This window comes from Pogona vitticeps, chromosome 1, assembly GCF_051106095.1.
Source record: "Pogona vitticeps strain Pit_001003342236 chromosome 1, PviZW2.1, whole genome shotgun sequence".
Taxonomy (NCBI): Eukaryota; Metazoa; Chordata; class Lepidosauria; order Squamata; family Agamidae; genus Pogona; species Pogona vitticeps.
Window position 1 is genome coordinate 266955221 of NC_135783.1, and position 26815 is coordinate 266982035.

Here is a 26815-nt window from a genome sequence, read left to right on the forward strand (position 1 = left end):
GGCAAGTTTGAATACGTACCTAAGAGTTATTGAGCAACTAATTTCCTGAACTGGCTTGCTTCTTATTAATAAAGATTGCAACATCCTTCCCCATCCTCCCTGATGTTTACAGCTATGAGCACAGCTGAAGTCATACTGCACAAGTATGTGCACTGGTATAATACCAAGTCCATGGGATTTTGGGTTAGCTATTAGAAGAAGCAAGCTGAAGGAAATAAGGAATTCATAAAGACTCTGATTTCTTTGGTACCCCTCCCAGTTTGATATCATCTGCAGATTTGATTATCATCTTCTCCACCCCCTCATCTTAGTGATTTATAAAAAATATTGAATACTAATGAGCCATTTTTGTTATAGCCCATCAGTCAGCTACAAGTCTACCTAACAGTTTAGTCTAGCTCACTTTTTACAGCTTGGCTGAGGGATCTTCTCAGACGTTTTGCTGAAATCAGTATACACTGTAGATGCAGCATATCAAGTGTGTGACTCTGACAAAAAAGTTGGATCACTCTGGGTCGAGAAACCCATGCTAGGCCTTAAAAATCAAAGTATTCTAAGTTCTCAAGAATCTTCCCTGGTACTGAATTCCAACTAACTAGTTGATGGTTGTCTGAACCTTCTCTCATCCTTCTCCACCCCCTTTTTGGTAAGGTCATTTCCTTGCCTTCAGGGACCTCATGCACAAAAATTAAATATAGAGTCTCTTGGGACTACATATACATAGATATAAAACACACTTCAAATCCCATAGATTCTTAATTAAAAACCAAGCAGCATAGCCTTCTGCAGCAGCACTTACCAGCCAAACTCTTAAAATAAAAATATTTTAAGGTTGCTAGCATGAGGGCGCAAATAGATATCATATGCCGGGTGGGGGAGGAGGTCTATTAAACTAGGGACTGCTGTGGAAAAGGTCCTGCCCGTGTTGCTAGGACTTGATCTTCATATATCTGTGACACCATTTTAATCAGTTGCACAAATCAGCAGTAATTAGGGCGCTGTTGTTCTTTATCTGCTTTTCCCATTGCTGATTTCAAACTTCCTTCGTTGTGCCTCTGTTGAAGAGTTGGGAGTGTTGATATGAGAAAAATAGAAAGCGTTACTGCTTCCAGGTTCAGGAGCAAAAGGGGAACATAGGGCTTCCTGTCTGTGCAAGGTTTGTTAAAATCTACTTCCCCCTTTCTGTTAATTGCCTACGGGTTGGTATTGAAGCATCTGGAAAGACCAGCTTCACCTGCAGGTGGAAGAAATGATTGGGAAGGCTGGAGCTGTCCTCCTTTTGTTGGTGCCAGACTTGTTTTTGACAACTGTTTAGAAATGTTGCAGCCACTGAGATCTTTATACCATTGGATGGCAAGTTATCTTTTAATCTTAAGAGTGCAGATTGCAGATACTGTATAATTAATGTAACAGTATTCTTCTTTAATGAGGCATCCAAGCTGTAATCTTAAAGGCTAAACCCAGCTGAATTTAGTTCTGAGTAAGCCTGCATAGAATTGTCCTTTTTTAAAAAAAACATTGCGCAACCTGAAAAATGTCCACTAAATATTGTAGAACCTCAGTTGACTTTTGTTACAGTGGACTTCTTAAAAACAGCGTTGTTGAGATATTCAGAATGCTGTTTATGAACTTGCATGCAGCTTTCCTATTGTATTCACTATATGCATAGTTGGTAGTAGTACCATGTTTGCAAAGCAGTTCATGATTTCTAACTTCGAGCTAATTAAATATAACACTCTGGAGAACTAAAATCTGGTGCCGCTATCAAAATAGGATGCATATTTATGAAAATATTGATGTTAAAAATATTAGCATAACAGACACAGGAGGAGATAATGTTTTATGCTAACTGGTAATTTATTTTGCAGATTGACTATATGGTGAAGTGATGGGGAGTCAGAATGAGATTTTGGAGACCTGCTTTCCAGTCTCTTCTCAGCCATAGTAACTTGCAGGGTGGTGATGGTGGATGGTGTCTGTAGTAAACCACTTCTTACACTTCTCACATACCTTAACTGATAGCACATAAAACTACAAAGTGAGAAGCAGAATGTGGGATTAGAGGAAGCTATTTCTCAAGCTTTCTTCTGATTTGCTATATATACTGTATATAATACATTTTTCTTGCTCGGGGCTTTATAACCTTAAGTGTAGCACAAAATCTTTGGTCTCTCTTCCTCTCTTAAGAAGATCAAGATGGTGATGAAAGATGTCCATCCAGATGGACTTACTTCCTCTTTATACGGCATTAGATCAGGATGTGGTCGGTGCCTTGTGGTTTTTAAGTCAGTCATCTGCCCTTGCAACATAGTGATAAGCAGATCTTTAGATTTGCAGGTGGAAAGCAGGTTTTCTACATGAAGATCTCAGCTGGGTTAGCTAAACTTGTTATTTGAAGCCACATACAGTGTTTTCCAACACAGGCCCATTCTACAAGAACCCAAAAACTGTTCTCACGCCTCTGCATTTTTTAATTCGTCATCTCCTTGCACCAGAAGGAATGTGTTGATTTACCAAGACTCTGTTCTCAAGTACCAGGGCTAATATTGGTGTGCCTTTCAAATATGTTTTTAAAAGCTATACTTTGCTAGTCCAGCATTGTTTGCTTGTTTGTAGCAAATTATTTCTGTAGCTACAAGTTTGCAGTTCATCAGAGTAGATCTGCTACATGTTTTGAACGTGCTTCCCATGGGAGTGATAATACTGTACAAGACAAACTTAGTTCAGCATAAAAGCACTTTGGATAGCTTTCTTATAAACGTGAAGGTTATTTAAAACTTTTAAAATTAAAGGTTTACTGTAGCCTTAAAGCTAGCTTCAGTTGGTCTAACGGTGTGTCTTGGATAGGATTTAAAGCAAAGACAGGAAATAAAAGACAGACCATTTGCTTTTCTTTTGTAACAGAAAAAAATCAGGGCACCGTACAGGGACTTGTTTGCGTTGAACTGACAATATCCCTACAATATAATGCAGGAAAAACATTCTGTCTGGGAACTGAAGCAGAAGTTTTAAAAGTACTGTGAAAGAACTGTAACAATCACCTCTCCCTAAAGAGAGGATGATTGTGGGTCAGGGAGTCCCTCTGGGTGCAAAACTACCACCTTTATTTCCTGAGGTAGGTCATTTAGGCCTCAGAAGTGCGTAGTAAGCCCCATAGACAAGCCTGAACCTTAACAAGTAACCTGGATTGCTTCCAAAGCAATAAAACCTAGGCAATGTGTTTCCTTAGAATACACACCAGCCTTGTAAAGTAGGACAATAGGACCTCTCAATTTACAGTAGCAACTTAGTGACCTTCTCAGATCCTCACACTGGATTTAGATGCAATTCCTGCTGTTTCAAGAGATCAGTCCTCTGTTGAAGAAATATATTTGTTTTTATTAAGAAAATAAAGTAGTTTCATTAGAATACAGTTGTAGCTTTAAGGCAAAAGCATTTGGCGTATCCAGCTACTACAATGATTAAATAAATCTGCTATTTCTAAATAAAATAAGAACAACTAAGTCTATGCTAAGAAATCATCTTTGTTCTGACTACATATTCGCACCTAGAAGCTGGGCTGTTTCTCCCCCCTCTTCTTCTTCTTCGAAAAGCAAACCTCTCTTCTCTCACATTCCACAACATCCCCCCCAAAATGAACGAACTCTTCACATACATGAACAACCATTTTCCTACATGCTTTTGGACCATCCCCCTGATGACATTTTCCAAGGTGTAAACCAATGGAGTCCAAGGGGGTGTAACACAGTTCATCGCCCAGATTTCACATGAGAAGATTCCAAATCAGGAGGCTTATCTTTCTCCCAATTATAGTAGTATGGTGTTGCGTCTTCCCCTGGGCCTCTTTGTTCTTGCTCCTTATCTTCGTGTACCAGGCAAAGCAACCCTGCACAACAGTCTCCTGAGAACATTACATTGCTTTTAAATTCATCTTATACAGGACCTAACAAACCCCATCTTTGTATGAGTACAATTCCCAGTTTCCCTCAATTTCCTCACAAGAACCAGCCTAATAATTAAAGTATGCATATAGGTTTGTACAGTATTTTAAACCTTTCATTGTATGCTTTTAATTGTTGTGAGCCACTTTGGTTCCCCTGTGGTGATAAAGGCAGCATACAAACAAATAAAAAACAAACAAACATGAGCTCTTTAATAATAAAAAAACCCTCTTTAATAGAGAATATTATGTAATACGCACTGGAGGATAATGTTCTACAAAAATGTGTTAGGGCTAGCTCTTTGTTTTCTAGATCTCTGGCTTGAGGGCATAGTGGTTTTGCTTTGATTAGCCAGGCCAGACAAGGGTCAAGGGAGAAGGTGGTGGCTCAAAAGGGATCAAGGGCCTTGTCCACCTCTGCGGATGTCACAGGTTGAAACTGAGTAATTCTCAATGGACAAGGCGCTGTGCTGGATGTCTTAGTTCAATCCACTGTTTTCAAATAGGGTGCAAAAGTGGATGGCCTCCACTTTTGATTTTTAAAATGCTGCAAATTGGTCACAAGAAATGCTAGATGGAGGCCAATCGTTGTGGCCAATTTCGGATAGGTCGCATACTATACGGAAAAGTTCCGTCTGCTGATTGGATGCTTCGCATATCTGGACAGTGAAGTAGGCTTTCCTAGCAGCCTCTACCTTAGCAAGATAGAGGTTAGTGACGACATTGGTAGATTTTAGGTTATTTTCCCTCAGGTTCTGCCTCCAAACTCTCTAGCCTTCTCCTATTCTGTACTCAGAGAAAAGCTTACATGTGTAATGTTTCCCAAACTGGAAGACATAATATTCCTTGCAAACATGGATACCACAAGGCCTGCTCCTGTAAGAAATTGGCAATACTAGGCACTCATGGGGATTCAGTCTGTTGGCTGTGATATATGCTGAGATACTGAGGCATATCTTTGCTTCCTTAGTCAAGAGTGATGTTACAGTTCATTGATCCATCACTCCACAGTGCAAAAATGCAATTGCTGCTATTGGATTGGCGAAGGTATAATTTTATAGGGCACACTTCACACTTTCTTGGCATGCATTAGGGCAGTGGTTCTTAACCTTTGTTACTCAGATGCTTTTGAACTGCAACTCCCAGAAACCCCAGTCAGCACAGCTGGTGGTGAAGGCTTCTGGGAGTTGCAGTCCAAAACTCCTGAGTAACCCAAGGTTAAGAACCAGTGCATTAGGGCATCCTGGCAGACAGTGGTGGTGTTTGAAGAGCCTTGTGGCACAAATAAGAGCCTCGTGGCACAGTGGTTAAACTGCTGTACTGCACCCAAAACTGTGCTCACAACCTGGGTTCAGTCCCAGGTAGCTGGCTCAAGGATGACTCAGCCTTCTATCCTTCCGAGGTCAATAAAATGAGGACTCAGCTCGGTGTGTGTGTGTGGGGGAAGGCAGTGTGTACCCTGTATAATTAACTGATAAACCACCCAGAGAGTGCTTTAAGCTCTGTGGGGCGGTATATAAGCAACACACTTTGCTTTTTGAATGTCACAATAAAGTGGTTTAGTTCAGGGGTGGGCAATTATAAGGCAGCCCCCAGGGGCACTTTTCCACACAGTCCAAATTTTTCATTTATTTGTTTTTTGGGGAAAGGGTTTTGCGCAAAGTCCCTTTGAGCTATATAGGGAGACATGGGCTCTGAAGGTGCCATATTTTACCCAGCCCTCTGGGGAGCTCAATAGTCCCATTTAAAAAAATTAAAAACAATTGCTACTGGGAGAGTATGAGGAAGCTTTTTCAGTTAACACCCCATTTTTAATTTTTGTTAAAATCTTTTAATAGAAGCCTGGTTTTGCATTCTTTATAGTATATAACTTCTGCATTAAAACCAAAATTCATTCCCCCCCCCCCCAAAAAAACACACCTCTCTCTCAAAGCAAATTAACCTTTTTGGTTGAACTCCTTCCCTAGGGTTGTCGGAAAGTATGAAAAATTGTCCTTTGCCCCATGGAGGTCCTTCACTCCTAGTTTAGTAACCTTTGGTTGAAACTAGCCTCTTCTCAGCTCATTCATTCCCTTTTTACCCACAGTCTCCCATGCAGCCAGGAGGAAGAAATAATTATTCATTCTGGACAGTATTTTACCATTGTCCAAAATGAAAATAGAGTTAACATTAATTATGCTTAGTATGAACAAGCAGACTTCAGAACCCCTAGCAAGGTTGATAAAATTCTTCCCTGAGATTCCAGCTTGACTTTCAACATCCCATAAATATTTAAAATATGAATTTCCTGTGATACTAGTGGGGCTGAGTGTCGATGCTCTTGTATGAATAGATTTTTCATGCCAATAAATACAAGTAAAGTTTGTGTGGGAGGACTCTTTTTGTTATTCTAATGCCTGACCATAAGTTAACTTGTCTCTTGTAACGGTGATTTTCAAGCTGCCTTAATATTATCACTTATAATAAGAAAATAATAGGAATCCTGCTGAATTAGACCAAACACCCACTTAATCCAACATGTTTGTTCTTCATCTTTTGCACACTGCGGAGAAAAAAAAGATGCAAGCCATGAGTAAATAATTGGACTGGACTTTGTCCTTACTTACACAATATTCCAAAAAATTGTTAAATTGTAACCCTACTCACACGGAATTGCTGAATGGGAAAGAAAAGATAAACATATCCAATTGTACCTTTGTGAAGGAGGGATGTAAAGATTATTCTTGCCATCTGTCTGCTGGTTTTTGACATGCCTTGGCAATGGCATGGCTTCCTCGGGAGTGGTGGGATCACTGGTTTTGTGGGAAGGCAGCTTGAATAGACAAGTGGTGGTGATGGAGAAAGAGAAGGAGCCCCTCATTTGGCATTCTTCTTGCTGTCTGTTGTAGCCTCTAGGTCTGCTCTTCTTTTTGTGAAAACAGCTGAGGGAAAGGAACACTACTTAGTAGTTTGTGCTTTTCCTATATGTTAAGTGAAATAAATACATAAGACAGAATTTGTTAGCATATTGTCCATAGATTACTTTTGGGTGACAGAAAGAATGTTGAGAATGCCATGTTTCTTCATTTAAAGGTTACTAGCCAAAATCTTATTGTCAGGCTTGTGTAAGGGAAACTGTGTATATTTTGGTGGCAAATTGTTGCTCATTAATGAGGTGGCAGTTGTGTTCCTAGGCGTGCATCCCATGTCCGGGAATAAAACCAGCACCTGATGGATGACAGACCATTTCCCACTAAGATTTATGTGATTTTCCTTATGCAAGCATAAATGGGCGACAGAAATCTAGCCATTGTGGTAGCAGCCATTATGGGAAGAAAAATATTTTAAAATGTGATAGAACTTCCAATGGATTCAGGTTTTTTTAAGTCAAATATTTTGAAAGCCATGTCCTAAAAACATTAGCAAAAGGAGGATGTGGGGGAAATTGGATAATTTATCCACTCTATTGAAGCTGAGCGTACAGTTGTTAATATGCATCTATTGGAGAATAATTTGGGGGGTGGGTGGTTTCTCTTTTGTAGAATACAATTTGTGGGATGTACACTTTCTGTAGTGAAGTTGTAAGGTTGTCCTGACAGTCGTCTGTTGTGTTCATCTCGTTCTGAAAGTTATTCTTCTATGTTCTCCATTTTATCCAACTGGCTTCTTAACTTGTAGTTTATGAGGATTCGAATCTTGTCCTGAGATGGCACTAACTTGACCTATTTCTGTCTCTTCCCAGATACTGTGTGCTTGGGAAAACTTGATAGCATTCTTTAGATGAACTTCAGCCCAGGAGCATGCCATTAGGATACCCCGCACTCTCTTCTTGGAACATGGGGGAAAAAGAGAATGAAAAATATAACCAAGGAGGCCAAATGTTCGAAAACTTTGTCCAAGCCTCTACATGTAAAGGTACAATTCAGGCCTTTAATATCCTCACTCGCCAGCTTGAACTAGATCCTTTGGACAACAGGAACTTTTATACAAAACTCAAATCAAAGGTGACCAGTTGGAAGGCCAAAGCTTTGTGGAACAAGCTAGACAAAAGAGCAAGCCATAAGGAATATAAGCGCGGAAAAGCTTGTACAAACACAAAGGTAAGGTGCTTGATTTGGGCCCTGGTGGGTTTTTTGTTTTGTTTTTTTGGTAGGAGGGGGTCACTGGATCTTTTACTTTCTTAAAAAATGGCTCTTAATGTCTTCTTCCAAAAAAGAGCAGCAAAATGTTTGGTTAATAGATGTTAACTGGCTTAAGCTTTGTGACTTCATTCCACTTCCTAAGATGCTAGTTGATGGATTTCCACAGTAAATGGCTCTACATGCTTCCCCCTGTGCAGAAATTTAAGTGAGGCTTAGTGCTTTAGCTTGTTGCAACAAAATCAGTACAAGTCCTGTATCATCTTAATGATGTCATTTGGGCTACATTTCAGTGGACTCCAGCCTATAGCATCTAATGACGTGGGCTGCACTCACAGAAGCTCATGCCAAATAAAAATATTTAATCTCCAAGACGGTTGGTTTTGCAACAGTAGACTAACATGGCTGCCCTAGAAATGTCTTTTTACATCACTGACAACTTGCAGTGTTGACAGACATATATAATTGGGGAGCTGTGACATTCACCGAGTCTATTGCTCCTTGTGACATGCATTTGACCACCATCTGTATATTATCAGTCTTTTGTACTTCGAATGATAATGCTTAACTTCCCTGTCTGTTACAGGTTTTGTGTGTGGGGTGAAGTTCTTTTGGCAGATAGCTAACCAGTAATTCTTTCCATTGCTCACAAGACAGACACTGTGTGATAATGTAAGGGTTGCCTTCCATCATCAGAAGGGTTACATTTGATGTGCTTCTGTCTGTTTCCCATTACTTTAATCTTTGCAGTGGTGGAGTGAAATGTAGCCACAAGATCTTAAATTGTTTGAAATGTGCCCATCTGCCTATTGTCGCCTCATCCATTCATCTTCTGAACTGGCACTATCAGCATATTTCACACCATGAGAGTTCGAAGTCAGGAAAAAACCAGCGTGGGAAACACATTTGACGCATAAGAAGCGATAGCAGCTTTGCAGTTTCCACTGTGAAGTTCCCAAACAGGAAGCTGTCAGTGAATGATCATTACCTAAAGGGAAACACCTTTTAAAAAGGCAATGATTCTATTAATGGATTACAGGTTTAGGAATGTGTACTTGACTTCATTTGCCAGAATAATGTTCCTGATATAATTAGGATGATGTGAAATGCACAAGTTAAGCCCATGGGACATATTTTTAGATTTAAAGAACTTGGGTGGGTTTTCAGTGATCCTCATTCTTCAGTTATGGGAAGACATATTTTTTTTTGTAATATTTGTATTTTGCTGCTTAAAATATGGCAGCTTCTGTAGGATTTATACATATAAATAACAGTTGCACCTGATACTGATGAAAATAAGAACCATGCATAGAACATTGGTGAACTTTGGAATGAATTGAATAAATGCATATCAGATAATGCATGAAGATGAAGTTTTAAAAATCACATAAAAGAGCCAAAATTGTGTTTTTGTTATTGCACCATTATCAGAGTAAGCAGGATGCATGTATAAAACTTTTTAATCTGGGGAATGCAAATGAAAACAGTCACTATGGACTGCAGGCTTACTGTGGCTATCAAGCAAGCATTCCTTACTTATGATTCATAGTGTGCTGTAAAATATATCTATGGCATATGAGTGGTAGGAAGCACATCCAGGCAAGAACAACGCATCGGTTATTACTTTGACGTAATGGTGGTACTGAAGAGCTAAATGTAACAACTTGTCAACCAGCAGCTAGTAGATTATTAATGGCAAGATGACATGCACGTAGATATCAGTGACAAAGAAGGGTAAGCTTTTGTATTTGGACAGGACAGGCACAAATCTTAGTTTCAGTGAAAGAGGTTATGGAGCTGAGTCTGAGAGAGCGCAGGACTTGGAAAAGCTGCTTTTTCAGAATGGAAATCCCAGAATCCCCTAGACAAGGCTGGGGAATTCTGGGAGATGTAGGTGTGAAAATCAGAGTGCTCATGTTTAAGCTCAAATCTCAGACCAGGGTGCCTTTTATAAGGTTTCTTACTTTTCTTTCCTTTGATTTATCGCAAGGATGTGAAGCAAAATATATTGAAACATTTTTCCAAACATAAAAAAGAGAGTTTGAGGTGTTTTATTTAACTTTATAGATTGTACCTCAAATTACTGTGAGCTAGAACACTGGTTCTTAACCTTCGGTTACTCGGGAGTTTTGGACTGCAACTCCCAGAAGCCTTCACCACCAACTGTGCTGGCTGGGGTTTCTGGGAGTTGCAGTTCAAAAACATCCGAGTAACAAAGGTTAAGAACCACTGAGCTAGAATGTAAACAAATAGAACAAATATGACTCAATTTCTGTTTTGCTTGAATAAGGGTAAGTACATACATCATTAACTATTGTAGTTATCATATTTACTGCATTTTTATCCAGGTGTATGATTTAAAATCATACACCTGGATAAAAAATTTTAGCCACCCAGAAGCCACTGGTAATGGTGCGGCTAAAAATATTGTAAATAAATAAAATATTGTAAATAAAATCGAGTACCATGTAACACTGTAGTAATCCAATGTAGGTTTAACTTCTCTTGTGCCCTGCTCTATAAGCTGGTGTTCATAACAATATTTCTAAAGTTATTTAGTTGTTTTTGGAAACCATATTACATAGAAACAAATAATCCCTCCTCCTTCTCTTGTGTTTGAGGGAAAGAATGGTTCATCTTGATAATATACTGAGGCAGTCATTAATAGATCTGTTCTTTGTAAAAAGACCACTTGAAATTTTGTAAAAGATTATGAGCAGTTGAAATCCAGGATAAATGAAACTATGGCCTTTGGTGGCTATTTCCCTGGAGAAACAATTATGAGTAAGTATGGGTCAAAAGCAGGGTGAGCTGCTCTCCCAAAATATGCATTTGTAAATCTATTTATCTTGATATATATGTTTAATGCATTAGATACATTTTAACATGCATTTAAAATATGCATTTTAGAGCACTTTCTGAGAACTACACTGTGAAATTTGAAGGAATGCAACATCTAAGGCATAATTACATTTGAATGTTCACATTAGTGTGAGACAAGTAAACCCGATGGATTTGCATCAGAATTCACAAGGATTCGATGTATCTACCATCCTTTGTTCTAAAGGAATCTTTAGGTACTTTTTATTATAAAAGGTAGTGTAGAATGCTGCTTTGTTCTACCAATCTGGGCTTTCCAGGGGCACTATAAACAGTCAGAATCAAGAGGTCTCATATATGAAAAACTTAGCTTAGATGCATGATCTGTCGGACAGGTCTTGGGCTATCTATCCAAGAACTGCCAAAGTTTCAGGGGGAATTCTTGATTAGAGTGCCTCTCTAGCTGTTCTTACAATATTAAAAATACAGTGTGAATGCCATTAATAAGGGAAAATCAAAGAAGGCATTATTCTAATTCTGTGCTTTGAATTTTGAACTTTAATATTAGCCTGCACCTTTTCATAAGTGGTGTGATACATAAATATTATGATAATGATGTGCCGTCAAGTCAATTCTAAAATAATGTGACTGTTTCCAGGTTTTTCTAGGTAAAGAGTACTCAAGAGTGGTTTACCATTCACTTCTGGGGTTACCTTGGGACTGTGCAGCTTGCCCAAGGCCGTACAGGCTAACTCTATTCACAGGAGGCACATTGGGGAATCAAACTCCCAACCTCTGGTTCTGCCAGATACAAAATTCACTGAGCTCTCCAGCCAGCTGGCACCTAAGGAAGGGAGACCTAATCCTTCAAATATGTATTTCCTAATGAAAATCTCCTTGTGGTGGTCTCCTCCTGTGCTGCAGTTGGTATTTGGAGGAAAGGCTCTTGCTCACTTTTGCACAGACTGGTGATTCATTTCCTGCAATTCTAATGCAAATTGGTGTATTTGCATTTCAAGTGTTGTGTAAAAGAACTGGTGAGCTTGAAAATCTCCATTTGAATTGCATACACTTTACTTGTTGTTGTTGTTGTTTAGTCATTAAGTCGTGTCTGACTCTTGACCCCATGGACCAAAGCAGGCCAGGTCCTCCTGTCTTCCACTGCCTCCCAAAGTTTGATCAAATTCTTTACTTAGGATCTGGCATTAAAAGATGAAACTTTATAAGGGCTGAGTAGGTGTGAATGTCAAAGCAAGAACTTCTCTCACTCCCAGAAAATTGCAAATTAGCTTGCTTTGTTTTGTGATCCGTGACTTATGACTTAGCATTGATACTTTTGAGATCTGATTTTGCAAATATGCCATAGCAGTGAATGTGTCTTCAATTTCAGTGACATGTAATGACATTTATTTCTGCCCTCAGTGCATTATCTCGTCCATATTTTGCTTCCCAGTTTATTTTCTCCTTTTAAAAATACTTTTAGTTGGTCAGAATTCTCTTTGATTCACACTGTACAAGTAGGCGGTTGTTCATGCAAGCCACCTGTTTTGCTTTTTGTTTTGTTTTTGTTCTGTTTTAATCCAAGCAATTGTTGACATTTTGCCCTGTCAGGGATTTCTTCTAGCACCTCAATGGAGAGTGGGAGAGTGCATGCAACATCAGGAAATGTTGAGCACTGGTTATTTTTGCCTTCCTTACAAATTTCCTATGCAAGGTTAGTTTAATAGTTCTGTGTTGCTTTTGTTTTAAGTATTGCCATCAACAGCGTTTATTTATTTATTTAAACATATGTAGCCTGCTGTATATCACAGGATTTCAGCATGGGTTACAAAGCTGTAGAAAACTATTTTAAAATACAGTATAAGATATTTAAAATCAAAACAGCAAATGTTTACAACATCCAGACATTAAAACTTTGGCACTAAAACGTATGCAAGAGATGATCCTCAACCCCCAAAGACTCTAACAAATCTGTACATATAGACTCGGTACCAAAATTATGCCAGTGTGGTTGCCAATTGAGCCTCCAAAGATAGGTAGACATCTTTCAGTCTTCAGAGACTGTGGTAAGGTGCTCTGAATAGAGGTCTTGGAACAGCGTCTAGCATGGCTGAGAAGGCCAATTTGAGAGTGACAATCCCTTGCACACTGAAGACAAATATAATCTGTCCCCTGCCCAGCTCCTTGATTTTGCTGCTTTCAGGACTGCCTCTTCGCATCGGCCTGTTGGACAAGGCTCTCTTCAATTGGGAGAGGCTGTGATGCACCGCCTGCCTCCAGGCTGAACGCTCAGATGTCAAGGTTTCTCATCTAGACGTTGACTAGAGGGGCAGGGTAAAAAAAATATCAAATAAATAAATAAATAAATAAATAAATAAATAAATAAATAAATAAATAAATAAATAAATAAATAAATAAATAAATAAATCTGTTGAGGTCTGTTCCTAAGGCCTTCAGATCCTGCTTGCAGATGTCCTTGCATTGCAGCTATGGTCTCCCTTTGGGGCGCTTTCCCTGCACTAATACAGGAGATCTTTTGGAATCTGACTGTCAGCCATTTTCATGACATGTCTGAGCCAGCATAGACGTTATTGCTGTGATGCTATGGCAGAAAAAGCCTTTTCCCGTGTCTCCACATAATGACCTGCTCTCAGTGGTGGGACATGGAGGAGTGCCCCCTCAGCAGATCTTACTGACCAAGCATGTCTATATAGGGAGACACACTCCTTCAAATATCCAGGTCCAAAACCATTTAGGGCTTTATAAGTCATTGTCAAGACCTTGAACTCAGACTGGAAGTGTAGTGGCAGCCACTGCAGATCCATTAGAACTAGTGGCATGTGAGATCTAAAAGGTGTTCCTGTTAGTAGCTATCTGCACCTGCTGCAGTGCTCGTATCATCTTCAAGCGTAGCCCCATGTAGAGTGCATTGCAGTAGTCTAACCAGGAACTTACCAAGACATGGTCTCCTGCAGTCAGCTTAATGCTGTCCAGAAAAGGTCATAGCTGGTGGACCAGTCAAAGCCAAGCACTCTGAGGCACTGAGATCACCTGAGCCCCCAATGACAAAGATGAATCGAGGAGTACCCCCAAATTATGTACCTGCTCCTTCAAGAGGAGCACAATTCCATCCAGAACAGATCTCTTATCAAACTCCTGGTCCTGGGAACTACCAAATCATACAGTTTCTTAAGATTCAGATTCTGTTTATTGGTTCTCGTCCAGCCCATTGCAGCTTCCAGATGGCACCCAACCCCAAAACTCATAATGACCTCTCCCAGTGACAGATATTAAACAGCATGGGAGATCGAATGGAACCTTGTGGTACCCCCACAGGGTAATTGCCACAGCACTGAGCAGAAGCCCCCAAGGCCATTTGTTGGAACTGGTTCCAAAGGTAAGAATGGAACCACTGAGGTACACTGCCTCCTCATTCCGCTGAGCTTTTCCAAGAGGTTGCTATGTTCAATGGTATCAAAAGCCACCAAGAAGTCCAGAAGAATTAAGAGGGCTGCAGTCCTGTCTTTAGCCCAGAGCAGGTCATTAGTCAGGCTAACTAAAGCCATTTCTGGCCTTAAACCAGACTGAAATTGGTTCAGACAATCAGCTTCTTCAAGGATCTTCTGAAGCTGCTCAGCCACCTCACATTCAAGCATCTTGCTCAAAATGGGGATATTTACAATGGGGTGGTAGTTGTCACATACCTCTGGATCCAGAGGGCCCTCTACAGGAGAGGATGCACTACCACCTCTTTTAAGGCCAAAGGCACCATTTCCTGCCCTAACTAGGTATTTACCAACACCTGGAGACACCCTGCTAGATCTTATCAACCACAATGGGCAAGGGTCTAGTAAACATGTGGTGGGATGGACTGATTGACCACGAACGTTAAGGTCCTGGTGGGAGTAAGAGCTGGTCCACATCTGCTGAGCTATTCCACCAGCAGCCAGCTTGGTCCTAATTGAGTGAGGAAGCAGCCACCTCGGAGGGAAGGTAGACAAGGTGAAAACCTCTTTCTCTCTTCAGTCCTCTTGACCTGACTGACAGAACCTACAGCGGGTAAGTGGTTTTTAACCTCTTTGTTGGTGTTGTCAGTTTCAGGATCTTACCCTGATCAAATATTCATGGTCTGGTAAACAACTACTGTATTGGAAGCTGACTCTAAGAGTGAAACTGAAATTGACAAGAACCAAAAAAGAAAACAAAACAAAACAAAATCCTGTGGGAAAATAAATGCTTCAGACACAAGTAGTACAGGAGTGTCAAATTTAGTTTTGGTCAGGAAATCAGGAAGAAGGGTTAAAAGGTATTTGAGATGGAGAAAATAAACGCATAGGTAGAAATATTGTTTGGAAGTTGAGTGATTCTCTTTGAAAACTGCTAGTGAATATTGGCTGAAATGACCAGGACCTGGTCTGGATGATATAAGATACAGCCACTTTCTTGGAGCTGAGCAGACCTGGGAAAGCCCATAGATGTCTTTTGAGTTTTGTGATGGAAGAATGTACAGAAGAGTGTATGGGAAGATCGGTTCCGTAATTCTGAGTCTTGGAGTCTGGTTCATCTGGTGTTCTTCCTCCTTTCACCCATTGTTCACCCTGCCTTCCCCCCCTCCCGTGATGATCCTTGAACTTAGAAGTAACACAGAGGAATGCAACTCTTGTAAATTGGCTTTATTCATAATGTTCTGGTTCATATATAGTATTCTCCCATATTCCAGAGAGTTGTAGAATTCAACCTTCCTTGAGGTATTCTGGGAAGAATGGAAAGCACTGTGTGAACACAGAAGCTGCCAGTTCTTCTTGTGGCTTTTTATGAGTTCAGGGTTGCTTAAAGGTATTCCTATTCAAGGCAGTAAGGGCCATTCCATAAGGTTTAGCTTGTCACAGAACTCTTGGGACCAGTGAGTTTGAACTCAATGACATAGGAGTGAGTTGGGCCATCTCTCCCTTACTCTGAAGTAAGCTTGATAGTTGGAGGGCTTTAATGCTATGTTCACCATTTTGGTTTCATACAAATTTCAGGCCTTTGTGCTTACACATAGTGACCTTATCTATATTAGATACAGTACTCTGTTTTTCGTATCAAGCATGAAAAAGATATAGCTGTTAGCTTCATCTCTAAGGCATTGTATAATTTGACCCTGAGAGAATCTCCCATCTGGTGAAAGGATACACTTAGAAAACATTTGGTTACTCTTGTAACCAAACAAGGTGACAAGCAGCCTTGATGAGACTTGCTCATGCCTTCCAGTATAGTTAACTCTCTGCTGATCTCATAGTATCTACCCACCCTCCAATATTACTCAGGCAATTTCATCATCCTGAACAATAGAACTGCTGCTGCAAGGAAGGGGGATTAATTACTTGTCAAATTAATTCTAAAATGTAAACACTACAGAGGGCTTCTTCTGTTTGGTATCGTTATTAGCAGACAAAGACTAAGCAGGTCCTTGAGGATCTTTCCAGTTAAGAAGTATGGAGTAGGTGAACCACCTGAATGAAGTGGAGCTGTCATGATTGGCAGTGGTAGTAGGAATAACTTGTTCTCATTCATGAGTTAGAGGAAGTTAATAGTGGGAGTGTTGCTTGCAGTGGCATAGTTGTACATTAAGAAATGCAAGTATGCAACAGTTCCCATAATTGCACTTCCAAAGAGAGTCGAACAATACCATCATACCACCGTGAATATAGATGATCACATTTAGGAAGCTACTGTAGGTGGAAAATCTCACTTTTTGGAGTTTTGAGAATTTCAGCTAACCTCAGAGTGACTAGGGAACCTTGAATGGGATGATGGCATATAGGTTTGTCTTTGTCTATTGAAAAATCAGTACATTTCAACTCCATAAGCTATGGCTCCACTACAACTCTGATTGGTTGCCTGATCATGTGTCACCTGGCAAATGTCTGTGCTACTAAATTTGATGTTTTCCTCAGAATGCTTCAGTGGGACAAGTAGAAAACATGGTGAAGCGCAGGCTCTGCTAGTCCTGGCTTTTGCTGTGCTGTTTCAGGCTGTTGTGATTTCTATAGATGTTATCCTTTTATTTCTGTGAGAATTAGTAGGACAAAGCCATAGCTTAACCTTACAGGAAATGTGAAGTCAGTTGACTTTTTAAAAATGTTGACTGATTCATTTCCTGTTCAAGGGGTAAAATGACAGTGTGGTTTGTCCAGACCAAACAGAATATTTGGATGATGATAAAGAAGAGTAAGATGTTCTGATACCAAATGTGATACTAGCTGATTTGTGGTCATAGCTGAAGACATTTGATTTCAAAAATCAGCATAATGGTTTTGCTATCATAAAAAGGAAGAAAGGCAAATTACTTTCCTTTCTTATAAGGTGAATAAAATGGTACATGTCTCCATATCCTAGACTCGTAACTGTGTCTTGATGAAGCAGAAGTTAGATGACATGTTATTAATTTTCTGAGAGGTGTTATTCTAATGAAAATTCTGAACACAAAGTGTATGATACTTGATTAATCTTTGTGGCTGGACACATTGTAAAGAAAGTTCTAAAGATATTGGGGGTGGGTTGTGTGGAGTTGACTGAGATATAAAGATCTCTGAAACTACTGTATTCAATTAAGGCCAATTTTTTTTCTCCTTCGTGGATGGTTTCTAATGAAAGTTAAAACATTTTTGAAACTAAGGAATGAGTCAAAGTTTTCTAAGAGACTGGGCACATTATCACTATAGCTTTTGAAATTTGAAGCATCTGTTCCATTTGATTCCTATGGCTTCATGGATACATGTTCTTAACTGTCAAGGATGCATACAGTCCTTGGTTAGAAGTTTTCAAAATGTATTTCAGAGGTTGTTAATAGTTAAGAGATTTTTTTTAAAAAAAATATCTAGCAATATAAGTGGAACTCAGCAACTCTGAAAATCCGTTTTAAAAATTAGCATATTTGCTTGGAATAAATTGTTCCAGTTCTGTTGAGGACATAGGGAGTAAGGATTCCAATGGCGCTGGCACATTGTTTCATCAAAAACCAGGATCATAAGAGCACGGTATATGTCACCTAGGTGGAAACAAAACTGTAGTGGTTGTTTGGTGCCAATAAATGTAAAGTGCTAGTCCAGAGTAAGGCAGGAATTTTCCTACAGCCTGCGAGGCAACAAGAAAGATGGGAAGCCTTTTCCAGCCATTTTCAAACACAAGAGATTCTGTGCAAAACTGCAGATAGCAAAACAGAATGCAGTGGTTGCAGAGCAAGCAAGATGAAGGAGACATGGCTGTCACAAAGTAAAGTAGCTGTTGCCTCCTCATCCTGTGACAGAACTGTGCTATGGAAGATTCAAGCTTTGATACCCATTGATGTGGTCAGTGTGGCCAATTGACAAATATAGGCTGAACATTTCTGAGCTTGGTGGGATACTTTTGTGAATTTAGAGATCAGAATTAAAATCTAGTGGTACCTGAAAAGAAACTAGACTATGTGAGAGATTTTGCTATCACTGTACTTTGTAACGGATGACAGGGGTGCTGAGATTATAGGTTAAGAGAATAAAAGAAATGCTTAGAAGCTCCTTTTGTCTTGGCAGTCAGTAGACAGAAAGGCCATTAAGTTGTTGAGATAAAATTGCTTGCAGAGGTACAACATTAAATCAAATAAACTTTTTAATGTTTATATTGGCTTATGTCTTGGTTTCTGTGTGCTCAGGTTTTATTTTAGGAACTGATTCTTATTTAAGCAAGCATTAGTGATGAAATGGTGCATAGGAGACAACATTCTCTGGAAAGGGAATGACATATTTGACTCTTGGAACATCTTGTATTTAGAGATTAAATTAGACTAAATTACATCTGTGAGAGCAAGATTATTTTTTGGCATTTGATTATTATCTAGTGATGTAACTAGAGATCATCCTTTTGTAAGGACACTGTTCACATCTTCCCAACACTGATTGTGAAAAGCACGTACAGTATCTGTTTTTTCAGAAGGCTCAGCTTGCTTCTTCACGATTTGCAAAATCAGTGTAAATGCTTTTTTTTTTTTTTCAGAACTGATTTCTGTTTAGCAACATCATTGTGCCAGATGTGGCACAGAAATTACACTGTTCCTAGAAGGGGACACAGTGTGTTCAGGTGCTAAATGAAAACTAAGTAGTGGAAGGTGATGGTTACAGTGCAATGACAGAACATTTGAGGCTTAATTAATGGACTTCAAAGAGAAGTGTCTCAGTGCATCATTCAGGGGTGGATGCTCACATCCTAGAGAAGGGTGTGGCAAAGGGGTAGAGATGCACACTCAGTTTTTATGTTACTGAGAAAAGCAGAATAAGTGTAAAGAAAGTGGCCAAAATAATGTTGGTGTGTCTGGGAAAATGGAATGAATTAGGGCTAGCAGTCAAGAAAAGAGAGTGGGAGAGAGCCAGGAAAGAGCAGCACCTTCTGAGCTTAAACTGCAGAGGAACTGCTAAGGTTGACAGTATTTGAGGATACAAAAAGTTTAGAAGTCTGAAGGCCTTAACAAAAGGTGCATAAGTTTGGCATAGACCAAATTATTTCAGAATCTTGGCAGAGAGAGAGGATACAAAATGTTCTGAATCCTGAAAGCAAGGAAAACTATTTATAATGCCTCAACACATGTATATCTTCCTCTACTTATTTGGTTTCCCTTTTGTGAAATGGGTATTTTCTTCTGGTGCAATATGTTCATTGGCATTTGGTCTTCACACCCAATCGCTGTCATGTAACTCGATTTCTTATATGCTTCCAAAGACTGCACATCAGTAGCACCAAGGCTTGCAGCTCAATGCTTAAATTGAGGTCTTGTAACCATTTTTTTTGGAATATATTTCATCACATCTGTAAAATCTTCTTTCTTGTTGAAAAAAATTTGATTTAAAAATGGGGGGGAGGGAAGCTGGTTGTATGTACTTAGATCAGGGCTCTCAAACTCAGTTTACCTGGGGGCCGCTGGAGGCAGAGTCTGGGTGAGGCTGGGCTGCATCAGATTTTCCGCCAAGCGGAGCAAGAGCCCTCCGGGAGCGCCGGCAACCACCTAGCTGGGTGGAGAGGAGGGCACGACATAAATTTTTTTAAAAAACCCACACAGAATCGCCTTGCCAAAGGGGAAAAGCTCCTATCGGTACCCATGAAATTAAACAGAACAGGGTGCCCCCCATAGGTGTGCACGGGCGTGCGCGCATGCACAAACACACACACACACAGGCACACTCAGCAGCAGCTACCCCCGCCATGACAGAGGAGCAAACTTTGCGAGGCGAGCCCAGGCAGCCTCCATAGCTGAGGCGGCTGAAGCAGGATGAAGAGGAGGAGGAGGAAGCACCTCTGGCTGCTGAGGCGGCCACTGGAAAGGCTGGTGCTGGGGGTGCTGAGAGAGAAAGAGAGTCAGAGAGCTGCTTCCCTGGAAGAGGTGCTATTGGAGGTGCTCTTCAAGGACAGGCTGGGAACGAGCTCCGTTCTCAGGCATCATTCGTCGGCAGCTCAGGCGCTTGGGAAAAGGGCCAGCAGTGCACCTCACTCGCCAGTTCTCCCCCAAGACAGCGCCTCTTGCACCCTCCATCTGGAACTGCAGCCTGCCAGCCGGCAGACAGTCAGGCTGGCTGGCAGGCTGCAGTTCCGGATGGAGGGTGCAAGAGGCGCTGTCTTGTGAGACAGCCAGCAAGCAAGGTGAGGCTTTTTTTGACTCTTGACAGCAGAGGACGCAGGGGCACTTCATGGGGCAGGCATGGCGGGGGCCGCAAACTATCATCCGGCGGGCTGCAAATGGCCCCTGGGCCGCATGTTTGAGACCCCTGACTTAGATAGTTGCTGGAAAAAGACTGAATTAAACCTGAGTGGATGAAAGTGTTGTGCATGGGCTTTCTGTCTCTACCACCATACCAACCAACCTCATATGATTTTGGAAACTGTTCCTGGTTATGCTGGTTAGTATTCTTTGGGATCTCCAGAACCCCAGTCTGTCTTGCTGCAGGTTTCCAGTGCCAGAGGATGCAAAGCAGCCCCAGACCATCAACAAGCCACCACCATGCTTAATTGTAGGCAGAGTGTTCTTTTCAGTGTATGGTTTATTCTTCTTCCTCCACACATACTGTTGATTCATTGGCCAAAATGGGTTTATATGATTTTTGGCATATTGGAGATGATTCTTCTTGTGCTTTTGGGATAGTAGTGGCATACGTCATGGAGTTCTGGCATGGAAACCTTCTGTATTTAATACACACATTACTGTGCAAACTGAAATCTCAGTGCCTGTTGCCACCAAGTCGTCTCCAGCACTTAATAACATAAATAGGTCTACTTCGTTGCTCCACAGATGAGAATAGATAATAAATGTATTGGGATAATGCACATGATACCTTAGTGAATTCTGACTCTGGGACTAGGGTAGTAAGCAATGATTTGCCCTGTTTGAAGCTGATGCTGCCACTCCCAGATCCAAGAGGAGAACACCACAGGCCTTATTAGCTATCTTTGAAAACCTAATTAGAAGTTGCTTACTTAGGTGTATTTGGAATTCCTAGATAACATCTCTGGATCTACACAGAATAGCTGAATCCTTGAATTCTGAACTTAATTGAGGAACTGCAAAAAGATGTGATTTGATAGGCAGAGAAAAATACTTCATGTCTAGCTTAGAATTGACCTGTTAATCCAGTAGTTTCACCTTTAAATGAATGTTAATTTTGTGGAGTGCTGTGTTTAATATGTGAAGCACACTGGGAGACCTTCAAGCATGGGGTAGATGAGACATAATAGAATTTGAAATTATTAATGAATGCATATCATATTACAGTACATATGCTAGTACAATTTGCCTCTTTAAACTGTTCATTGTCAAGGAAAATTCCAACTGAGAGCTCCGTATTTTGTCAGTGGCAAAATAGAAATGGCCTAGAGATTATCATCTAATCTCTGTTTGGTTGGTTTTTAAAAAAAGGTATACTATGCAGGTTAATTAACGGCTATGTTTGGAGTGAGAACTGAGTGGTGGGAAGATAACTAATGAATCTGAAATCAGTGAAGGAGGTGCAAGGAAAAATTCTTGTAATTGACTTAACATCCTTGAAAGTGTGGCCTGTGTAATTATATGCCCTGTCCTCTATGATAATTAAATGTGTATTTTCTAGTACTTCCATTCTATTATATTTAACTTCTCGACAACATGCTTCTGTTTTATTTAATAGCTAAACTAAAAGTGGAAGCCTATTAACAAAATGCTGACGTGAGTGTCTGATAAAGTAAATTCTGCCCAGCCAGTTCATAAATATGCCTCTCACAGGTAGTGCCTAGCATCCATAAGATGGAGCCTAACCCTTCTTTTAAGAGACTAAACATTTGACTGATGAGTGCACAAAGTATATAAAATGGTTTAATGTCATAAATTGTTTTGAAAAATGTAAGAATAAAAACTGCTGTTCTCTTGCCATCACCAACTCAATCTTCCTAGGGACTTAACTAATAGCCATCTGTATAAGGACAGACAAATGTGGATGCTGTAAGACAATGATTTCCATCTTAAGCTAGTGTGGCCAGTTATTAGCAACATTTGTGAAAACCCAAGCTTGGGAGTGATACACCCCAAACATCCTTTTTTCCTCCTCTTTCATGTATACACATGCATCCATTCCTTTCTCAAATCTTTCTCTCCCCTTTTCTGTCTGTCTCATCCTGCTTTACCTCTCTCTCTCACCAAGGATTTGCTGCGTTGTCAGTGTGTTATCCAGCTTACCAGACACTGAGCCACCAGGAGAACAGAAAGAGAGGCTGGAAGACTGATATGCTCACAAGCTTGGGATCCCAACCGTGGAGTACGGCAATTAAGAGCATGTTCCCTAGGGATGCTGTGCCGCTCAACTCTGTGGTTGAGCCACCAAGATCATGCATGGGGCTGTCTTTGGTGCTTTGCTTTTGTTCCATTCATGACAGTGATGAGTACAAAAAGCACTAGAGTAGGCTCACTGAATTCAAATAGGAATTTGGTGAGTCAACTCCTCTGTAAGTTCCAATAATTCATATGGACCTACTCTTAACTATAACTCTTTAATATAGTAAATTGCAGTTAAAGTTGGCCCATTTGAATGACTGGAACTTATGGAGAAGTTGACTCACCACATCCCTTCTTGATTTAATGCACCTACTCTAGTATGATTTTCTGTTTAGAGAAACAAAGTTTTGGCCAATGTCTTCTAAAATAAATGTTTTCTTTTTTTTACTACCAGCCACAATACCAGTTGGAAATCCTAGTTGTTTCAGAAGAAATAGGAGCACCACGCATGTCCGTGTTTCAAAAATACAAGATTAGTCAAAGTAAATATTTGAAAACAAAGCAATCAGTGTCTGATTTCCATTAACCCTTTCTACTTATTATATAGTTCTTACTGGATAGTGTTTTCCACTGTTGTATTTTTAATCCATTGTTGTATTTTTAATACAAGAGGACAAGTAACCTTTGTTTCACTGGATTGTCTTATTTAAAAAGTGGAGAAACAGCCTCATGGATTCTTCAAAATCAGGAAGCAGTTGGATTTTTTTCAGAGGCATTCTTCAGAGGCAAAAAATATTGTTCAGCACTAGGAGTGCCAGTCTTCTCCGTTTAAAACCAGTCCAACCTGCCTCAGCATTTGAAATGCCACTTCATGTATTCCTGTCACAAAAATCACTTTCCTTCTGCACACTTCTCTGATATAAGAGTTTCAGCCTGTGCTTCCAGGTGTACTGGGATCCCTGCTTAAGATGTACAGGTTTATTTATTATTAGCTCTGTGTTTTTTAAAAGCCTTTTTTCAACAAATGATAAGTTACTAGAACACCCTTAGATCTTCTAAATGTCCTTTTGCCTTGGTAAACATCTACTGAGGTAGAAAAGAATATACACCCAATCTGTAGTGTATTTTATAATTAGGCCCTATGTTCTGAGAATGATTTTCCACTTGGCCTTTGCCCAGTCTTCAAGCTGGAATGCCAAATAAAGGCTTGTCCCCCTGCATTGTAAACGTGTTTCTAGTTCAGTGTCTGTAAAAACTGCTGGAGGAAGCCCAGCTCAGTAGGCCTTGCCATACACGTCCTGCTCTCATGTAGACAGTTTTCCTCCTCAGTCAGATCTTTCATCTATAGCCTTAGTTCTCTGCACTAAGTACTTTTCACTGCATAACAGGTACAGAACAAGCTCCTAGAAATGCATATGTGCAGATAGTAAGGATTGATGTTTTTCTCTCTCTTGTTTATTGCACTCCTTTCCTCCACTGAATTTGAGACAGCATAATGTGGTTCTCCTTTCTCTCTGCTTATGCTCACAACAAACCTAAGGGCTAGGATGGGCTAACAAGAAAGATTGGCCCAAGATCACCCACTAATTAACACAGTCATTAACATGACACCTTGAATGTGGATCCCCTAAGTCTGGGTGTCTACTCTGTGTGACATTGGCTGACAAATTTTAATTGGACTGAATAACTTAAGTTATAAGGGAGAGGTGAAAGATCACATCATCAGTTTTTCTCTGCTGGGCCAGACTGTCCTTCCCTCATGGATATTACTATTGTGAGAGAACATGATGTGTCTTTTTAATGATGTAAGCCGCCTTGGGTTCTTGGGTGAAGGAGAAAGGCAGGATAAAAATATTTTAAATAAATAAATATATATGCATCTAAACAAGTGACTGCACTCTACGTGTCAATGCTTATGCTAAAACCTGTGCATCTTTAAGGTGTTCCTCCTTGCATATTATGGTGGCCTTACTTGTACATCATTCTAGGAGGCCAATGATAAGTGATAAAGATGTTCAGTTGCAGGTAATGATGCTTTCTATTATTTCTTGTATTTATTTCTAATAAATCCAGAAGCTCTAGCCAGAAAGCACTTGTAAAATGCATATCCTAATCCTTGATACAGTGGGGTCTCGACTTACGAACGGCTCAACATACGAACGTTTCGACTTACGAACCGCTCTCATAGGAATATATGGACTTGACTTACGAACTTAGATTCGAGTTACGAACTCTTTTTTTCCTTTTTTTAAAAGCGAAGTCATCTTAGGTTAGAAGGAAAAAAAGAAAAAATATCCCCCTCTAGTGGCAGAAGGCGGAATAGCAGCTTTCCATTAGTTTCTATGGACGAAAAGAGCAGATACGGATTAAATGGTTTTCAGTGCATTCCTATGGGAAATGCAGATTCGACTTAAGAACTTTTCGACCTGAGAACTGCCTTCCAATACGGATTAAGTTCGTAAGTCGAGACCCCACTGTAGCAGTAACAACTTTGCATAGAATAGATTCAGTCTCCCACACTTCCAACAGGATTATGTACTTAAATGCTTTGTTGTCTGTTACCTCAACAATTCCTCAATACACTATCTGCTGATGACTCGAATTAAAAATGTTTTGGGTTTATAGTGTCAAAGAAAACTTGACATGTAGATGTTATGTCTTCATAATGAAAAGTTGATTATCTGCATTTCTCTCTCTACAGTGAAAATTATACAGTATTTGATTTAGTGTATGTTGGCTTATGTAATAAAACAGAAGCTTCAACTAAGACAGAAGTGTCTGCTGAAAGTGTTTTATACACACACACACACACACACACACACATACATATACATATATATATACACATATACATATACATATGCATATATATAGAATTTGTGACTTTTGTGAAAAATCTTTCATTTTTACGTGTAAGGTTAAAACATAGTGAGAAAAATTGTAAAGGCAGACTTCTCGCCGAAGCATTACTTAACTGTCTGCTTTTAGATGCTTTAACAGCTGCTCTTCTTTGCAGACAAATTGGATTAATACCATGGGAATAATCTGTAATTATCTTGTGAAGTGATTGCTTTTTTTATTGCAACTGTGCTATGAGGTTATCCTGGGAATTCACCAGAAAATGTCTGGCCAAATGTATACATTCTACCGTAATATACTTCAGTGTTCACAAGCTTATAATTGGCTTGCTGACTGTGCATTCTGGATTAGTTAGATCTGAACTAACAGGAAAAAAACAGAATTATCTTCAGGGAATTTTTGAAAAACAACAAAGCAGTGGAATTATTAAGTAGAAAAATAGTTATCTTTGCAGTAAGAAGTGTTCATAAGCTTCTCTGTCAGAATGAGATTTTGTGGATGGTGAAATTTGCACAGAATGTGAGAGAGACCACTCAATTATCTGCTGCAGAAATAGGAAACTGTCTTTTCAAGACCAGAGCTTCAGATTAATTCAGTAAAAGTGACTTGTTACCTGTAATTTTTAGAGCAATGTTTCTCAACTTTCTTTTGATCATATGTCCTTTCAATAAACTTTAAAAAAAATCTCATGTCTGACACCCATTTAAACAGGACTGGGAGGACGTCTGTTCTAGATAGGGAGATGGTGGGAGGCGGGGGAGTGCTAAATGAACATGCCCCTTCCTATTGTTAGTCTAGAATTACCATGGGAGGGAGAGGGGAGTTTTTGGTACTCTGTCTGCAACACCACATTGGGCGTCACAGTCACTTTATAGGAGAACAATTTTATTCACAAATTGTGCAGTTAGCTTTTGAGGTCTGGTGTATTTGCTAAGAAATACAGTGGACCCTTGACTTACAGACGGCTTGACTTACAGACTTTTTGAGTTACAGACCTCTCTGGCCGCAAAATTTAGGTTTGACTTGCAGCCTGAGAATTGACTTACAGACCAGAAAAAAAACAAAATGGAACAAAAACGGCCTGTTACGGGATTGATCGGTTTTCAATGCACTGTAGGTCAATGGAGACTTGACCTACAGACTTTTTGACTTGAGAACCGCCTTCCAATACGGATTAAGTTCTCAAGTCAAGACCCCACTGTAAGTTTCTAAGCACATATCTGGGTAGAAATAACTGAAACTGTGTCAAGGCACATGATGACAGGTTTAGATCCATACAGCCCATTTAATGCTTCCTCAGTCTGCAGATTCCACTCCAACACTCTGGAT

The 26815-nt window shown here is 39.9% G+C and overlaps 1 protein-coding gene across 30 annotated transcripts in view; it reads left to right on the plus strand.

Moving 5' to 3' along the window:
- The window catches only part of MICAL2 (microtubule associated monooxygenase, calponin and LIM domain containing 2), a 175589-nt gene that overhangs the window by 23606 nt on the left and 125168 nt on the right, over positions 1-26815 (plus strand). For all 30 annotated transcript variants that reach the window (XM_072985774.2, XM_072985773.2, XM_078383945.1 and 27 more), the window contains exon 2: positions 7662-8019. In XM_072985774.2, coding sequence (XP_072841875.2) covers positions 7720-8019 — 300 coding nt within the window. In that variant the 5' untranslated portion in view covers positions 7662-7719. The remainder of the gene's footprint in view (positions 1-7661; positions 8020-26815) is intronic.